Source organism: Indicator indicator, chromosome 27, assembly GCF_027791375.1.
Source record: "Indicator indicator isolate 239-I01 chromosome 27, UM_Iind_1.1, whole genome shotgun sequence".
Taxonomy (NCBI): Eukaryota; Metazoa; Chordata; class Aves; order Piciformes; family Indicatoridae; genus Indicator; species Indicator indicator.
This window is the reverse complement of record NC_072036.1, coordinates 7797464-7813233: the sequence shown is the minus strand read 5'-3', so window position 1 is coordinate 7813233 and position 15770 is coordinate 7797464. Positions and strand designations below refer to the sequence as shown.

Here is a 15770-nt window from a genome sequence, read left to right as displayed (position 1 = left end):
TTGCATCTCTTTACCAAAGGTGGAAGCTCAGCTCCCTGCCTATTTGAATTGCAGACTGGTCAGTTGTAAGCTGACAAATCGGTGTCACCCAAGGGCCTTATGAACAGATTCTGTCTGCTCTGTTAACAGGCCCTGTTTGTCTGCAGTTAATAAATAAAAGGTGATAGGAAATATCCCAGGTGGAAATCCTTTGGACTTGGGGAGCACTGGTACCATATGTTTTTTTTCTCTGAAGTCTAGACCTAGTCTTTGAAGGTTTGTGACTTCAACTGACAATCAGCATCTGACCTGCTACTGTCTGACCAATATGCCTGAGAGCAAACCCACACACCTGGGGGTTTTGCATGTGAAAGAGAGATGGCTCAGCACTTCTCAGGACCTGCTGTCCTGCTGTGAGAGAAACCCCCATGCCTGGGGACTACAGGAGTGGGTGGTGCACATTCCGGAGCTCCTCTACTCCACTGCTGAGCATGTTTCTTCAGGCCTGTGAGGAGCAGCAATGCTACCAGGGGATTTTTGCTTCGTTTCACAGATGTATGGATTTCATGGTATATGATCTCTCCTTCACTGCAGGAGAATGGCTGTGTATGCTGCAGGTGAGAGAGGGACATCTTGTAGACAGCAGTTAGAGGTGGCAGGGGAAGTGATGTCAGATGCTTCCAAAGGATGTAGGCAACTGTTGACAGCTCTTTTCAGATTTGAGATCAAGATTTAGCATCACTACCAAACCAGCCTTGTCACATGGAGATAAGCCAGTTACAAAATGATGGGGGTGCTTTGCCAGGTGGCTTGGAGACAAGTCTGATATTTGACTGAATTTGGGTTTATTAGAATCATAGAATGGTCCAGGCCAAAAGGGCCCTCCAGAGGGCATCCAGTCCATCCTCCCCACAGGCAGCAGGGACATCCCCAACTAGACCAGGCTGCCCAGGGCCCCATTGAGTCTTACCTTATTAAGAGCTTGGGCTGTAAATCAAAAATGTAACTCCCTCCTCCTTAATGAGGAAGACATTCCCACTGTAAGAATCAGACCACTGAAGGAATCAGTTCACTTCCTCAGAAAGAAACAGTTTTTTTCCAACCTATTTGCATCAGAAGACAGATGCCAGTCTCTATGTTTGTCCAAATCAATACTTCCTTCCCATCTTCAGTTATGCAGAACCATGAAAAGTGTGTTTACTGATGTGGTCTGCTTGGCTGGATCAACAGCCTTCTTGTGCTCAAAAGCCATGGACTTCTGTCATAAACACAAATTATCCCAGCAGATTCTCAAAACTATTAAGAAAGAGGTTAAATGGAAAATCAAGTACAAAAGTTCACAAATCTGGACGCAGAGCTGGGATATCTGTTCTGTGCTTTGCTGGTCTGAAAAGATAGTTTGCAGACAAATTATTTTAACAGGTTTTCTATAGTGTAGTTCACCATAGTTGTGGGTTCCATTTTTTCATCTTTCTGTTGAGGCCTCCTGAAGCTTTTTCTGACTGCTTATGGCAATATATAGCAGGTTTCAAGATGACCTGCTAAAATATCATTTTTCCCAATGCTGCTTTAATGCTTTCCTTAAAACACAATGAGCCTACAACTGCTCTGAAATCTACATGAAAAAGATGATTTTTTTTTTTTTACAATTTGCAAGGCAACTGGATGGCTCTCCATGGATCCTGCAGCTCTGTTCCCACTCCTTAGGTCAGACCTATATAGATAACATGACACAGGTGGCCTGATGCATTCGTTGCAGTTACTCCATGCAGTACTGGGAGACTCCTCTCTCCCAGGAAGAGGTCCAGGCTGGGTTACAGTCAGTGCTGCAGCACAGAAAGGCAGCAGACTATTCATGCTGTCTCAAGCAGGAAAACAAGGGAAAGAGTGGATTTTTAAATTTAAAGCAAATTTTTTCTGTCCTAGGGAGTCAATGCATTTCATAAACAGGATCTTACGTGAGAAATCCTAATCTAGTTGGATTAGGTCCCTGCTGACTGCAAGGGGGTTGGACAAGATGACCTTTGAGGCTCCCTTCCAACCCAATGCAATCTGTGAATATTGTTCATGTATTTCTTTATAATACCTTACATTGCTTTATAATACCTACATTGCTTTATAATACATTTCTTTATAATACTTTACATTGCTCTAAGGTACAGCATTTTTCCAGAAATTCAGAGAAACACAAGAGTTCCTCAAACTACTGCTTGTGGTTGATAAAGATTTGGTTTATTTCATTTTTTTTTTTATTTGGTTGGTTGGTTTTTTGGGGGGGGGGTTTTAAGATTACTTTTTTTTCCTTTTTTTTTTCTTTCAGGAAGATCAGCCCAAAGCTCCTTACTTCGTATCTAAACAGTGGGGATCTTTCTTCGTGGACAGATTGCCAGTTCTGGAAAATGCAGAGGAAACCTTAGTTCACACATGGTCCTGTCGATGTATTAGCACCTACAGCACTATTGCAATCCCTAGTCTTGAAGCAATAGCAGGTAAGGAAGACTACTTTTCTTTTTTATTTTTTCCCCCTAATAAACATATAGTCTTAGTAGCTTCTTCATACTGTAGATCCATTTTTGAGATTACAGATACCTGAAATACACTCAAAAATATCCTGTTTGTATCATGCAGCAGTTCATGATAGTGGCTGTTACTGACTTGAACAGTTATGCTTTTAATATTTCTCTGTTACACCACTTCAACTGCTTGTTTGTGCCTGCAAACATTAGGTGCTTGGTTTGTCCTAATTTAGAAACGGAATGCAACATTTAGGTCTAGGGAGGTTCTCCTCCCCCTCTACTCTGCCCTGGTGAGACCACACCTGGAGTATTGTGTCCAGTTTTGGGCTCCCCAATGCAAGAGAGACAGGGATCTGCTGGAGAGAGTCCAACAGAGAGGATGATTAGGGGACTTGAGCACCTCCCCTGTGAAAAAAGACTGAGAGATCTGGGGCTGTTTAGTCTGGAGAAGAGAAGACTGAGAGGGCATCTTATCAACCTCTATAAATAAATATCTGAGGGGTAGATGTCAAGCTGAAGGTGCCAGGCTCTTTTTGGTGGTGCCCAGTGGTAGGACAAGGCACAACAGGTACAAGCCAGAACACAGGAGGTTCCACCTCAACACGAGGAGATACTTCTGTATGGTGAGGGTGCTGGAGCCCTGGAGCAGGCTGCCCAGAGAGGTTGTGGAGTCTCTCTCTGGAGACTTTCAAAATCCACCTGGATGTGTTCCTGTGTGACCTGTCCTAGGTGATCCTGCTTTGGCAGGGGTTGGACCTGATGATCTCTGAAGATCCCCTTCCAACCAGCAATTCTCAGATTCTGTGGTTTAACAGACTGCAGATCAGTTGCTGAATTTTTATCCTGGGTTTCCACACAGTATTTTGTGTGTGTAATTTCAGCAGTGAATCACCTTAGGAAACAAACACATGCCAAGTTACTTGGGTTGGTTTTTTTAGACTTCCAGATATGTTTCTCTCTGATCTGGCTTGTAATCCTTCCTCAGTCAGCTCCCTTATCCCTTTACAGTTGAAATGGAGATGAACAAACACAGGAATGTAATGAAGCAAAGAACACACAGGACTATGCTTCTCTCACTTTTTTTTTTTCTTGGTGAACATGTATTGCTTTTGATACTGCATCATTACAGACAGAGCTAGAGCCCAAAATATTCTCCTTATCTGGAAAGCAAAGCAATTACAAGCAATGTCTTGTTCTCCAAAAATTCACCTAATTAAGAAATCGACTCAGGCTTTCTGCGTTCTTATATCAGGGCTGCATCAAAGGTGCAGTTCTGGCTGAGCTTCTGATTTTCACTAATGTTTATCCCTGGAGGGTTGCTGCATAGTTTGGATGGTTTGTAGGAATAGTTACAGTGCAATAACTTTGTGGCTGTAGTGCTTTACCAATACACTACGTGTAAAGGAATAAATTACTAAATTAATGAGCTGCTTACCTGTATAAAGGGCACAATGAGTAAATAGTTCACTAAACTCCCCTGTTACAGTATCTGTTGACTACTTCATGCTTAAGACCAAGGAATAAAAGGTTGTCCAGAGAGAGCATTTCAGATGTGCCCAGCAGTTACTTCTGCACCAGAACATGTGATAGGCTAGTTCTTTGCAACTATATTCCACACCTGTGCATACAGTGTAAGGATATCTCAAAGCAGAAAACTTATATGCAGTTTATTTATACTCCTGATATTTGACATGTTGCAGTCTGTATTTCAGCCTAGAGGTACAAAGCCCAAATAGACTGAGGAGAATTGCCATGAGAAAGCTAACTTCTGTAGAACTCCCTTCTAATACTTTTTGCAGAGTCATTCTGTGGCTTGCTTTTAAGTGTTGGCCACAGGGAAGCCCATCGGTCAGCCACACTCTTGTGAAACTGCCTCCAAGCCAGCTCCCTACAGCCGCAGCTCAGTCTGCACAGCTAGCAAAACCTTCAGGCCACAAACATACCACCAAATTCCCAGCTACAGATGAAGGGCTGGGAACCAGAAAGGCACATCTGTGTAAGTTGGTGAGCAGCACAGCTGCCTGTCATCAGCCTGCAGCCCTTGCAAAGTCTGCTCCTCCGTGAGGTGGGACACTGTGTGTTGTCCCTCACTGCACTGGACCAGTGTTGGGGCAGGGGCTGCTGTCTGCAAAACTTGTAGCCAGAGCTAAAGGACAGGGGAGGAATAACGTTTTTGACTTGCAGCTGTGTGCCTGGAAGCAGACTTGAAACTGAAGGTATGAGAACATCTCTGGTTTGTTACAGAGGGGCAGTTCCTGTTTGTGCAGAAGAGCAGATGTTCAGTATGGATGTTGAGGAATTCCTGACTCTTCTCAAATACCTTGTCTGACTCCTGTCACAGCAAGCTGTGAGAGCTCCTGCTTTGCCAAGGCCTGAAGTTTTTGGCTGCAGTTGCAAGCCATAGCTTAGCTGCAGCTGTTTGGGAATGATGAGCTATAGAAGAGTTTCAAACAACTCGGGCAGGTTTGATGCACTCCAGCTTTTCCTTTTCTAGTTGTCTACTTTCATTACCTGCAGAATACTTTCTCCTGCCAACCTGCAAAAACAATAGACCTTTCCTCAAGATGCTGTGACCCCAAACGTGCAGCCATGCTGCCTGAGTGCTGACACAGGAGCTCAGCCCCTGGCCACCAGCTGGCACAGCCCTAACACAACAGCACCCAGCTGCATCCTCCTCTGAGCTGCAGTCTTACTGGAGCTTCTCTGTCAGCATTGTCTGACCTGGCCTGTGTACCTCTACATGAGCAATAGTAAGTGCCACAAACAAGCAAACATCCCAACAGCTCCTAATCTACAAAAATGTTCATTGGAAGGCAGACAAATGCTGCTATACAAACTTTCAGGTTGATTCTTGTTTGGATGCAACACCCATCTCTGCGTAAAGACCAACTTGGCTTACTTCTCAAGACATATTTTTCACTGAAAAGGTTTATTCCACAAAAAAAAAATTATTCAGTGTTACACAATACTAGTGGTGTTCTTGAAAAATAACTCAGTTTTCATCAAAATTCATATGAGAATTCTCTGGAGAGTTAGTTACCAGCAATTCATTTGGGGTAATAAAACGCTTCAAGCTCATTCCCTTTTTTTTTCTTTTTTTCTTTTTTTTTACAATAGAGGAAATATGTAAAAACACTAAAAATAAGCTACAGAACTAGGCTGAGCAGTTAGACTAGAAACAACTTTGACAGTTTCACCAATATTTGATACCTTCTGATAGATTTACTTGAAGGGAATGATTTGAAACTTAGCAAAAGCATTGTCAGAAAAGGGTTTTACAGAGAAGGCTCTGGCCATTCAGAGTATTTAAATAATAGCATATACTTGTATGTGTAATTAGTAAAAGCACAGCCTGGTGAAAAGGTAGCCCAGTCCATTCTTAATCAGCTTTCTGTGCTAATGGAATGTAATCATTCATCTATGATGCTGTCCCCATCTTTCCTGGAAAAAATCAGTATCTGACTCAAAAAGAGTTTTCATTCAATGAGCCATCAGAAATTCTGAACTCGAATCTTGCCTGTGGCAAGGGAAGTGCTAGTGGGATTGCAGATCACTCTGTCACACTTTGTCATCCCATCTCCCCTGCAGTCCCTGAAAAGAATCTGGCATTTTCCTTGTGCATGAAAATGAACATTTTGTTTACTGTTAAAATTGTCCAAAGGACAAAGAGGATCTTCCATAATACCTTCTGTGTACTTTTGTCAGTTTGGAGTGGAAATCCAGTACAGGTCTAATAAAACTCTTTAAGACATTCATCACCTTGACATTTAAAAGGTTTGACTGAAGAGCAGCATTATGGTTATATCTTTGGAATATTGAGAGAAGATGAGTTAAGTTTAAAATGTCCTTAACATTTCATGAGTCTTTTATGATCTAATTCTCCTTACCCACTTTCAGTAAGCAGGGAAGCTTTTATCAAACACTGGAGATCTGATGAGCTCATGATTGGATTGACAGTACCTGGTTAGTGAAAGAGCAGAAGCTCTCCTTACCTACTTTCAGTAAGCAGGGAAGATTTAATCAAACACTGGAGATCTGATGAGCTCATGATGAGATTGACAGTACCTGGTTAGTGAAAGAGCAGAAGCCAGTGCCCTTATTCCTGTCCCACATGCATCATTCACAAACCCATCTGTTTCTTCACTTTCCTGCTATTGAGTCTCTCCTCATTTACAGCTCCCCTTACATATTTTGACCATTTTTCAAGCAACATGATATCATAAGCCAGATTTTCCAAACCAGGATCCATTACTGTGGGAATGTTACACATGGAAATTAAAAGGTGTAAGGGTCTGTCTGAAAAATGGTGCCTTTTGCATAAACCACCATTTCTAATGCATCCTACTCCAGAAATCAGAAGGTTTGGTGTGAGCCAGGTAGGGATAGGTACTCTTATCTATCACTAATCTGAACTTTACCCTCAAGGATCAAATCTCCAGATCCCCACGTAAATAATTATATGTCCTGCATCACATAGGTACTCCAGTAATAACTACAGCAGATCTCTCTGCTTTACACAGATCAAATACAAATAATATTTTATTTACTAAGCAGGGGTTTTTTTTTGTAGGAAAAACTCATAAGCCAGTGCTACCATTGCAGGTGGGGACTTGATTCCCAGTTCTTTGATACCCAAAATTATATACAGATTTCAAGCTAATATTCTTCCTTTAAATCTCATTAGGGTTGGGATTTTTGTAAAAGCCCCACTTCAAAAAATTCCATGGTGAATAACTCTGCAGGGGGAAGCTTGGTGACTTTGGTTTGTTCTTCATTGCCAAGAAAAGCTTAACAAAGTGAGCTCTAAATCCTGATAAGGAGAATTATTAAAAAAAAAAACAACAACAAACCACCAACATTTTTTTAATTTCATGATTGTTGACCTAATCTGCTGAATTTGGCTCTGGTGAAGTTTGTCATGCAGAGCAGGAGACTGAGCAATGTTGCAGCTCAGGAGAGTTACATTTCAGAGAGGAATTACTGCAAGTCTAAGTGTTTTATGGAGACAGAGTTCATGTCACACTTTAGAGATGTGAGAGCCAAGCTTGTGCCGTGCATGAGGATAATGCAGTTTGAAAAATACTGTGTGCTATATGAAATCTTACCATGCTTTGTTACGTGGGGGCCTAAAATTTTCTTCATGCCTTGTTTTCATTTCAATGAACTACTACAAGAGAAAAACCTCCCAATTTACCAAAGCTGCCTGTTTGAAGATGTCTAGAGATCTGTTTCCTGCCACTTTATGTGGGACTCTGAGTTGTCAGCCTGCTTGCTGTATAAATATAGTGATAACATTGCCAGTGAACCGTGGCAAAGGAGCTCATGTTTCTGCTTAGTGCTGCAAATTATCTGCACAATGGAAAGCCCAAGGCAGCTGTGACTGGGGCACCAGAACTGGCAACATATGGGTCCCAGACACACCAGTCTGCCCATCACAGCTCAGCTACAAACTGCAACTTCACATTCTTTCTTCACAGGTATTTTAAAGGTGAATGTCCTTGAAGAATCAACAGTTACCATGGAAGTCTTGAATTTCTCTAAGCATGTAGCCATATACTCACTTCTCTGTCCTGAACAGTATCGATCATAACTGCTGAAATGAAACAAAAATCTCTCATTTTTTTAATACATTAGTTCTAGGTTTTTTCATTGCCATTGCATCATTTAAAGTCAATCCAACTCCTATTAAAATTAAATTAGTCTTTCCTGTACCTAGAGTGATAATTATGTATTCTTACATACTCAAATAATACAATATAATAACATATAATTTCCTTAAGCATATAGAACTATCTATATTATGCATTATGTGTTAATTAGCAGTAACCTTTTATTTTTAATGCCTTACCTTACAACTATGGTTTTACTTAACAGCTGCAGTGTAAGAATTTTATCTGTATAATATATCTAGAAACTGAGTTTATCAAAATGCTTTGAGGATTTAAACTGCTTTGGGGGTTAGCTGCCATAAATAGTTTCTACTAAAAGGCTGAAGAGGTCTTTTATAGGTAAGAAACATGTTTTTATGTTAGTGAAAAATTGTTTCACATACACAGCAGCAACATTGCTGAGGGTTTTCTACTTCTGAAGTCCTGATGCAAGTGAAAAAAAGGGATGGCAAAGATAACTGACTAGAGGGAAGGTACTTTTTCTGAATGTATTAACAGCATCTTGATCTCTGTGTAAATTGAAAAGCATCATATAATGAATAGCTGATTCATCTGGTCCAGGAAACTAGTTTCAGTGGTCTTCATTTAAAGAAAAAGATACTTGATACAACAGACAAAGATACTTATTTTTTTCAGTTGCAAAATGTAACTGAAACCAACAACTAACTACATTTCAACCATAAAAAGCTATTCAGTAAATCAGATCTAGCTTGTAAAAAAGTCTTTGGGACCCACTTATTTTCCAAAGAGTCTGAGACTCCAGCTTTCCCAAAGGGTTTGGTAGGGATTTTCAATGTAGAAAGGACAGCTTTCAGTGTTTTACAATTTGTTCAGCCTTTCCTTTCCTCCTCCAGAAAGGTGTATTGACTTGTGCCCCTGAAGGCTGTGCCAAATCATGCAGAACCCAAAAGATTACTTCCCAGCCAATAACTGACAGAAATGTTCCTGCCATCGTTATTTTGCTCTGTGAGATGTCAAAGTACAGCCACCTCCAAAAGATTAAAGGGAGAACTCATGAGCAACTCATTAGGAAAGGGGGAACCACTCAAGTCATTTCTGCTTTAAAGTTATCCTTCAACTCAGGCAGCATAATTTCATTTGCAGGTTGTAATTAAAGCTATAATTGGGCTTTGATTAGATCGCAGGCTTAGAGGGTGGGCTTAGATTGCTTCTTTAGGACACTGGTGGTAATACAAGACATTGATAGTTTTTAAGTGTGAAAAACAGTAAAAATAGGTAAGTCACCCAGTATTGCAAACACTTCTTTGACTAGGTTAGAATTTTACAGAACCTGCAACCTCACATGTACAAGAAAAAGTTGCTGGAAGCATTTATGTACTCTGGCTCGGTGCCTAATGTTTTCCCTCTGGATTAAGATGGTAACACACACACACACAAAACAATGTAGACTTTGTCTTAACGGCTTGAAAAGCTTAATGTCTGTCTGTGTGTGGCTTTTTACCTTAAGGTAAGCAATGTTTGTCATTCATCCAGAGGAAAAAGTAGGGAAAAGGAAAGAAAACATTTGTTTTACAAGGGAGGGAAACATGACAACATTAACTCAATCTTGGAGAGGAAGGTTGAGCTTGGTGAGTTTACCTCAAAATGAAAGTGAAGGGGGGGGCACCATCACTGCATTTATATTAATAGTGCTCCTTCACAGACTCAAAAGGCAACTTAGTTCTTCTTCTTAATCAAGCAGAAATACCTCTGCTTGTTTTCAGGCTAACTTCAGCTTACCTTAGAAGCTCTTCCCACCACCCTTAGATCCAAGATGAGTCATTCAGAGAGGAATTAATTAACAGATCCCTAAAAGACTAACACCTACTAGTAGGATCTTGGCATTCTCTTAGGATTCTTTTTAGATTAAGTCTTCATCTAAATATTTGAAACACCAGAGTCCAGTATTTTCTTTGGATCAGTTCCAGATCAACCAAAAACAGCTGTGCTTACTCCATGGTAAGAAATTATTATTAGAAATTGTTACCATTAAGAAATTAATCTTTTCTTTTCTCTTCAACAGCAACTTTGAAATACAAGGGAAGATTTATGGCAAAGCTTCTAAGCCTTTTTTTTTCTTCCCTGTGTTCATTCTGAGATTTGCCACAATTAAGCAGTCCAAAGATTTTTCAAGTTGAAACTTGGGTATCACTAATGAGGTTTTAGTTTTCCTCTCTGTGCCTTTTCTTTGGTGATAATCTGGAGGATATATTTGGATTCACTTAAGAACATAACCCTGCTGTTGTGTTCTGGGAAGTTTCTGCAGCATCTGGCTCCAGAGCTGCTGACTGGCTGGGAGCAGACCTCAGAGAGAGGAGGGGAACTTTGCTTTCTGTAGGGCTTCACACTCCTCACAGGGATTCTGCTGTGGTGTCACCATTAAAAAATGTTGGCTTTGCTTTTGTTGGTCAACACTGCAAAATGATTCCTGACGTTTCTGCTGTGTGTTTTGGGAGAAATCTGCTTCAGTCTCGGACTGTGCTTTTAATTGAAAAAGAAAATGTCTTCCATCTAAAGAGCTTAGTTAAGATTATATTTGTTTAATGTATTGGTTTGTTGAAGGAGATCTCAGAAAAGGATTAGACGTTAAGTATTGAGTTTATCAAGCAGGCCTGTGTCTGGATTACATTATAATTGTCTTCCATTCAGTTACTGAAATATTTTCCTGATCACTCATCCAGAAAATTACGTTTTCTCTTCTTCTTGTGGTTTCCTTTCCCTTCCTTGTAGCTAGAACTTTTTCATTTTTCTTCTGATAAAAGCTTTTGGCTTTCATTTAGTTTGCTTGCACTAACTGAACAGCACACAGACACTGAAATACTGTTGTGAAACAAACCCATCTGTAGCACCTAAATACACCTATGGAGATGGGTATGCATAAGCCTCAGAGCAGAGTGTTGTAATTAACAGCACTTAATTCCCAGATAACTGGAACACAGCAGCTGGAACACAGTAACTGGCAGTGGTTACTGTTCAGACATCATCACTGCCATTTTACTTACACCAGGATTGCTGGACAGGGCAGAACTCCTGCTTCTGGGCTCAGGCCAAGGCATATAATTTCTGGGGGCTGCCCAAGCCATTGGGAAATGCTAGTAATGTTGAATGGTCACTGCAGAGGAAACTGTTTTTCATCACTCACAGTCAGGCTCTGGTTTTGGAGCAAAGAATGGAGCAGGAGAGAAAGTCAGGGTGATGCATCTAATAACTGACATTGCTGTAGATCTAGGAAGGAACACAGACCTTCAGACCCTTCTTGTCTGGTGTCTGGAGTGTTTGGCTCTAAAAATGAATATCTTATTTGTCTTAGGAATAAAACCAATCTTGTTGTTCCAACCTAAGTATGATAGGAAAATTCTGGGCTTGTGGTCCTCAAGCAGTTTGGTAGAACTAGCTAGTTCATTCTTCCAGCATCAAGCTGGTTAGTTTGTACTGGGTTGTGGGGTTTTTTAGGCTAGTGGCACGATTGGATGAGTGCAGAATTCATTATCAGTGTGGGTTAGGAGTGATTAAAGCCTCACTGTCAAATTATATCTCAGAGAGGACTGAGTATCTGCCTCCTGCCTGATGTATGACTCTCCATCAGGGAGAGATGAGAAGTGGGTGCCAAGATACAAAGGCCTGCCACAACAGCAGCAGTTGTGAGCATGCACAGTAGCAGAACTTGGAGAAATGTACTGGCAAAAACAGTAGGAAAGCAATCAACTTGGCAATAAGCAGCTATTTTTTTCCTGAAACTAGCTTTTTTTTTAAATATTGTGTATTTTCTTGCATCCTTTTTCATCAATCTGTGGCCTGTGCAAGCATTTCAATTTAGTGAAACAGAGCTGCTGGTTTCTTCTCCACGTCATCAGTGGTAATATGTAAGGAGACAAGATATAAAGGGAATTCCCGCTGTGTCCAGGAGGCAGACTCCAGACTTGTGTCATTGTCCTTTGTTGGTGACCCAGTGTTGCTGGACCTGCTGGTTTTGCTATTTACATCAAAAAAAAAAAAAAAAAAAAAGAGTTGGATTGAGCTTGGGTGTAAAATTCACATGAAACTTTTGCAACCCATGGCAACTGTGATTGATTTGAAGTTGTAAAGTTTTCAGAGACCTTAGTTTAAATGAATTTACAGCAGTCTTCATCTGTGACATTTTCTGGATTTTCATTTCATCATAAATGCTGCGTTCTCCCAGTAAAACAAACAAAAAAAAAAATTGTTTCTCTTTCCCTCTATACTTGCCTTTCTCCCTCACTGTGTGTATATTTGTAGCCATTAAGGTTCCAAGTATGGCTTTCTGGATCAGTCCAGAGCTCTCTCATAAATATATCACATAAAAATAAAGCAATAATATAAAATGTTGCATATTCCAGGCAAAGCAGATATTGCAAATGCAATCCTTGATGATAAAAATAAAACCTGGAAACACTGGAAGACTTTTGCAGTTTATGATATATAAAATCTGCTTCACGAGTGAAGAACAGAATCTGCTTTATGCTTCAGGCAATTTTCAGTGATGCCTTGGGCAATATTTTTAAATATGGATACCTTCTGGTCACCTTCCAAAGTCAGCTGGCACAGACAAAAGCAATATTGAAATGGATAGATTGGGATTTACCAGGAAATATCAACAAAATTATTTTGATCCAACTGGTTCTTTTCTCCAGCATAAGGAGCTCTGCAGTAGTCTGCCCCATTGATGTTGTTCTTTGGTTATACCACTCCTGGGAGACTCCAGACTGCTGGACTAAAAAGCTAATGAAAGCTTTTATAAAAAAGTAACTATGGCATTTAGCTTTTATAGCTTATAAAGATAGTCAGAAATATTTGTTTTCTTTTTTTTTTTTTCTTAGTATTTGTTATTTCAAAAACCTTTGTTTTAAACAGAGCTGTCATAAACAGACTCAGCAGCCAGTAAATCCACTGGGCTCTCCACAGACTAGAAAAACATCTGCCTGTGCTGCTGTGCTCTGAACAGCCTCCAGAGATTGCCCTGACTCAGACAAAGTGAGGAAATGTACTTCTTTGACAAGCTGAACTAACCCACTTCATAAAGCATGATTCACTTCCAGTCAAGTCTTCTGCCATTCCTACTTTATTCCAGCCTCTCTCTGACTTTTCAGCTGGATTTGAATACCACTTTGCTTGCTTTACTTCTGTTTGCAGCGGGTTTAAAGCTGCAGGCCTGGATGCTCTGCTGGTGCCAGCATGCGAATCGCTTGTGAGACAGACCTGAGCTTCCTGTTGTTTGTGTCAAAACTGCAAAGATTTGTGTTTTTCTGTTTCACAGAAACCACTGAGCACACACAAAGAACCCTGCAGCATACAGCAAGAGGATAACATTGCCCCAAATTTACTCCAAACTTAAAAAGAGTTGTCATTAATAACTTACTGTTAGGAGCTCAGTAATAGTTTTTATGTTTTGTTGTGGTTCTAAGCAGACACCTTGGGAATGAGCTAACCCTTCTTCTTCTTTCTCATTTGTTGGGAGTATGATTGTGCCTTGAATAAGGTTTTATTTGTATGGGTTTTGTTGTTTGTTTGCTTTTAATTTGGTTTCTTGAACTTTGAATAAGAGGTGAGCACGGGAAGGATCAGTTTTCTGGCTGTGAGGGTGGGTGGGTCACTGCTGGCAGTAAAGACTTTTTTTTTTTTTTTTGAAGGCCACAGAAAAGAAAGCTTTGACTGTTCAGAACTATTTTAATGCATTCAGTGTTCTTCACAGAGTGGAAGTGATGAGTAGGCCAAGTTACAAGTGCAGATTTCGAAGAATGCCTGGAACAAAATGATGTTGTTAACACTGGACTGCAAGAAGAAGGTCTAAGAGCAAGTGCCTTTGGGGAATCTTCCTAGAACAGCCACTTAAAAAAAAAAAAAAAAGACTTCTTTATTTTAAACATAACCCTCTTATGAGTTGGTTACTGAGATAGAAGAGAAAGGTGACAAACTGAAGAAAGAAATTCAAAGTGTTCTAGTGGGAAAATTTCACCCAATGGAAATTTTTGTTTAGATTTTAAGCTTATCTGCTAAATGACTTTCTGTGATTAGCATTATTTCAGCAAACAAGAAGCTGAATGTCCTTTACTGCAGTTGAGTAAATGCTGAAAGTCAATCCCTTGGACAGCTGACAATGTCTAATAAATATGTAATAGCACAACCTGCTTGAGTTCTAATGCTGGTGAGCGAGCAGCTCAAGTGCTTAAGAAGCACAAGCATTCACCACAGTGTGGGTGATGTGATATGGGCTTTGTTGCTAACCAGATGTGGTGTGTTTCTGTCTTTCAGATTTACCACTGGATTATAGATTTACACGATTTTCCTCAAATAGCTCAGCAACTGCCGGGTACTACCCAAGCCCTCCAAGAGCACTTCTGCCAAATGAGGAGTCAGTGACTATGAAATAGGTTGTTGGCTTTTTCCCCTTAAATAACCCTGTGGTCCTTACTTAAACTGCTTTCAAATGCTAATTGGTGAAAATGCTGTGTGATGCTTCATAAAATAGAGTGATGGATTAAAGCAGACTCCTGTGCAGACTTGTGTTTCACTTGTTGCTCTAGTCCAGCTGGAGCAGGTGAGCAATGCATCTTTCTCTCTAAATCTGCTGACCACCACTGTGTTTTGCAAAGTGTGATTGGCTTCTTCTTCCATGCACTGCACAAAGCCTTCAAGAGAAATGTAATAGTAATAACACATCCCTAGTTACATTCCACATTTTCAAGGATGTTTTTGGTGCTATCCCTACGAAAGGTGATGCTGTTGCTACCGTAAACCCCAGGAAAGCCATGAACCAGACCCTCAGTCATATGTCATTAAAAGTTCCCTTGGACAGCCCAGGTTATCACCTTAGATCAGTGTTTTGCATGCTCTGAGGAATGTATTCTTTCACTGTAACTGTTCTGATTAATACAGAAAGACTGAAGCCTAAAGAGAAAGATTCATCATACCCAAAAAGAGACTTGAATGGGATTTAGCCAACTAAATGCAGACTGATAGTCCTGAAAGCCTTTGTTGTGTGCTTCATATTCCTGAAAGTGCCTAACCACTATTCAACAGTGAGCTTCCCCACATGCCTTTTCCTCATTTAGTCTTCAATACCTCAAGAGTAAGAGCAGCTCTGCAGAAGAAGGGAAACCTGAATTCTCCACCTCTTGGGAAATCCTTCCAACAGTGGGAAGGATATAGCACCCAGCTATACAGAGCCATCTTTGCTAAGTACAGCCTCAGGCCAGAGGAGAAGCAAGACTGAAGAGATGAACTGAATGTGTGCTTTCTTTTCTGCTAGTTTAAGCAAAGGGGCATCCTCTTACCTGTGGACTCAGTTCCAGAGACCCATTCTCCAGCCCTTGGACAGGGAACCTTTGGTTCAGATGCAAAAACATGTCAAAGATGTCTGCAGTTTTGTCACACTAGGGTGGCAGAATTTTGGATACATTTCCCCCAGAGTTTAAAGAAAATAAACACCAACTTTGTTTTCTTGTTTTCAAGAAAAAAGAGTTTACTTCCTTAGTCCTAGACAATTATCAGAATGGATTTAACTTGTGTTAACACTTACATTTCTATCATAGACTCAGAATCATTATGATTAGAAAAGTCCTTCATGATCATTGAGTCCAACCATTCT

General features: G+C 40.4%; 1 protein-coding gene across 1 annotated transcript in view; it reads left to right on the top strand.

Moving 5' to 3' along the window:
* NT5DC1 (5'-nucleotidase domain containing 1) overlaps nucleotides 1-14553 on the top strand; it is a 103316-nt gene extending 88763 nt beyond the window's left edge. The window contains exons 12-13 of the mRNA XM_054393089.1: nucleotides 2300-2468; nucleotides 14435-14553. Of these exons, the coding sequence (XP_054249064.1) occupies nucleotides 2300-2468; nucleotides 14435-14553 (288 nt within the window). The remainder of the gene's footprint in view (nucleotides 1-2299; nucleotides 2469-14434) is intronic.
* Nucleotides 14554-15770: the final 1217 nt, after the last annotated feature.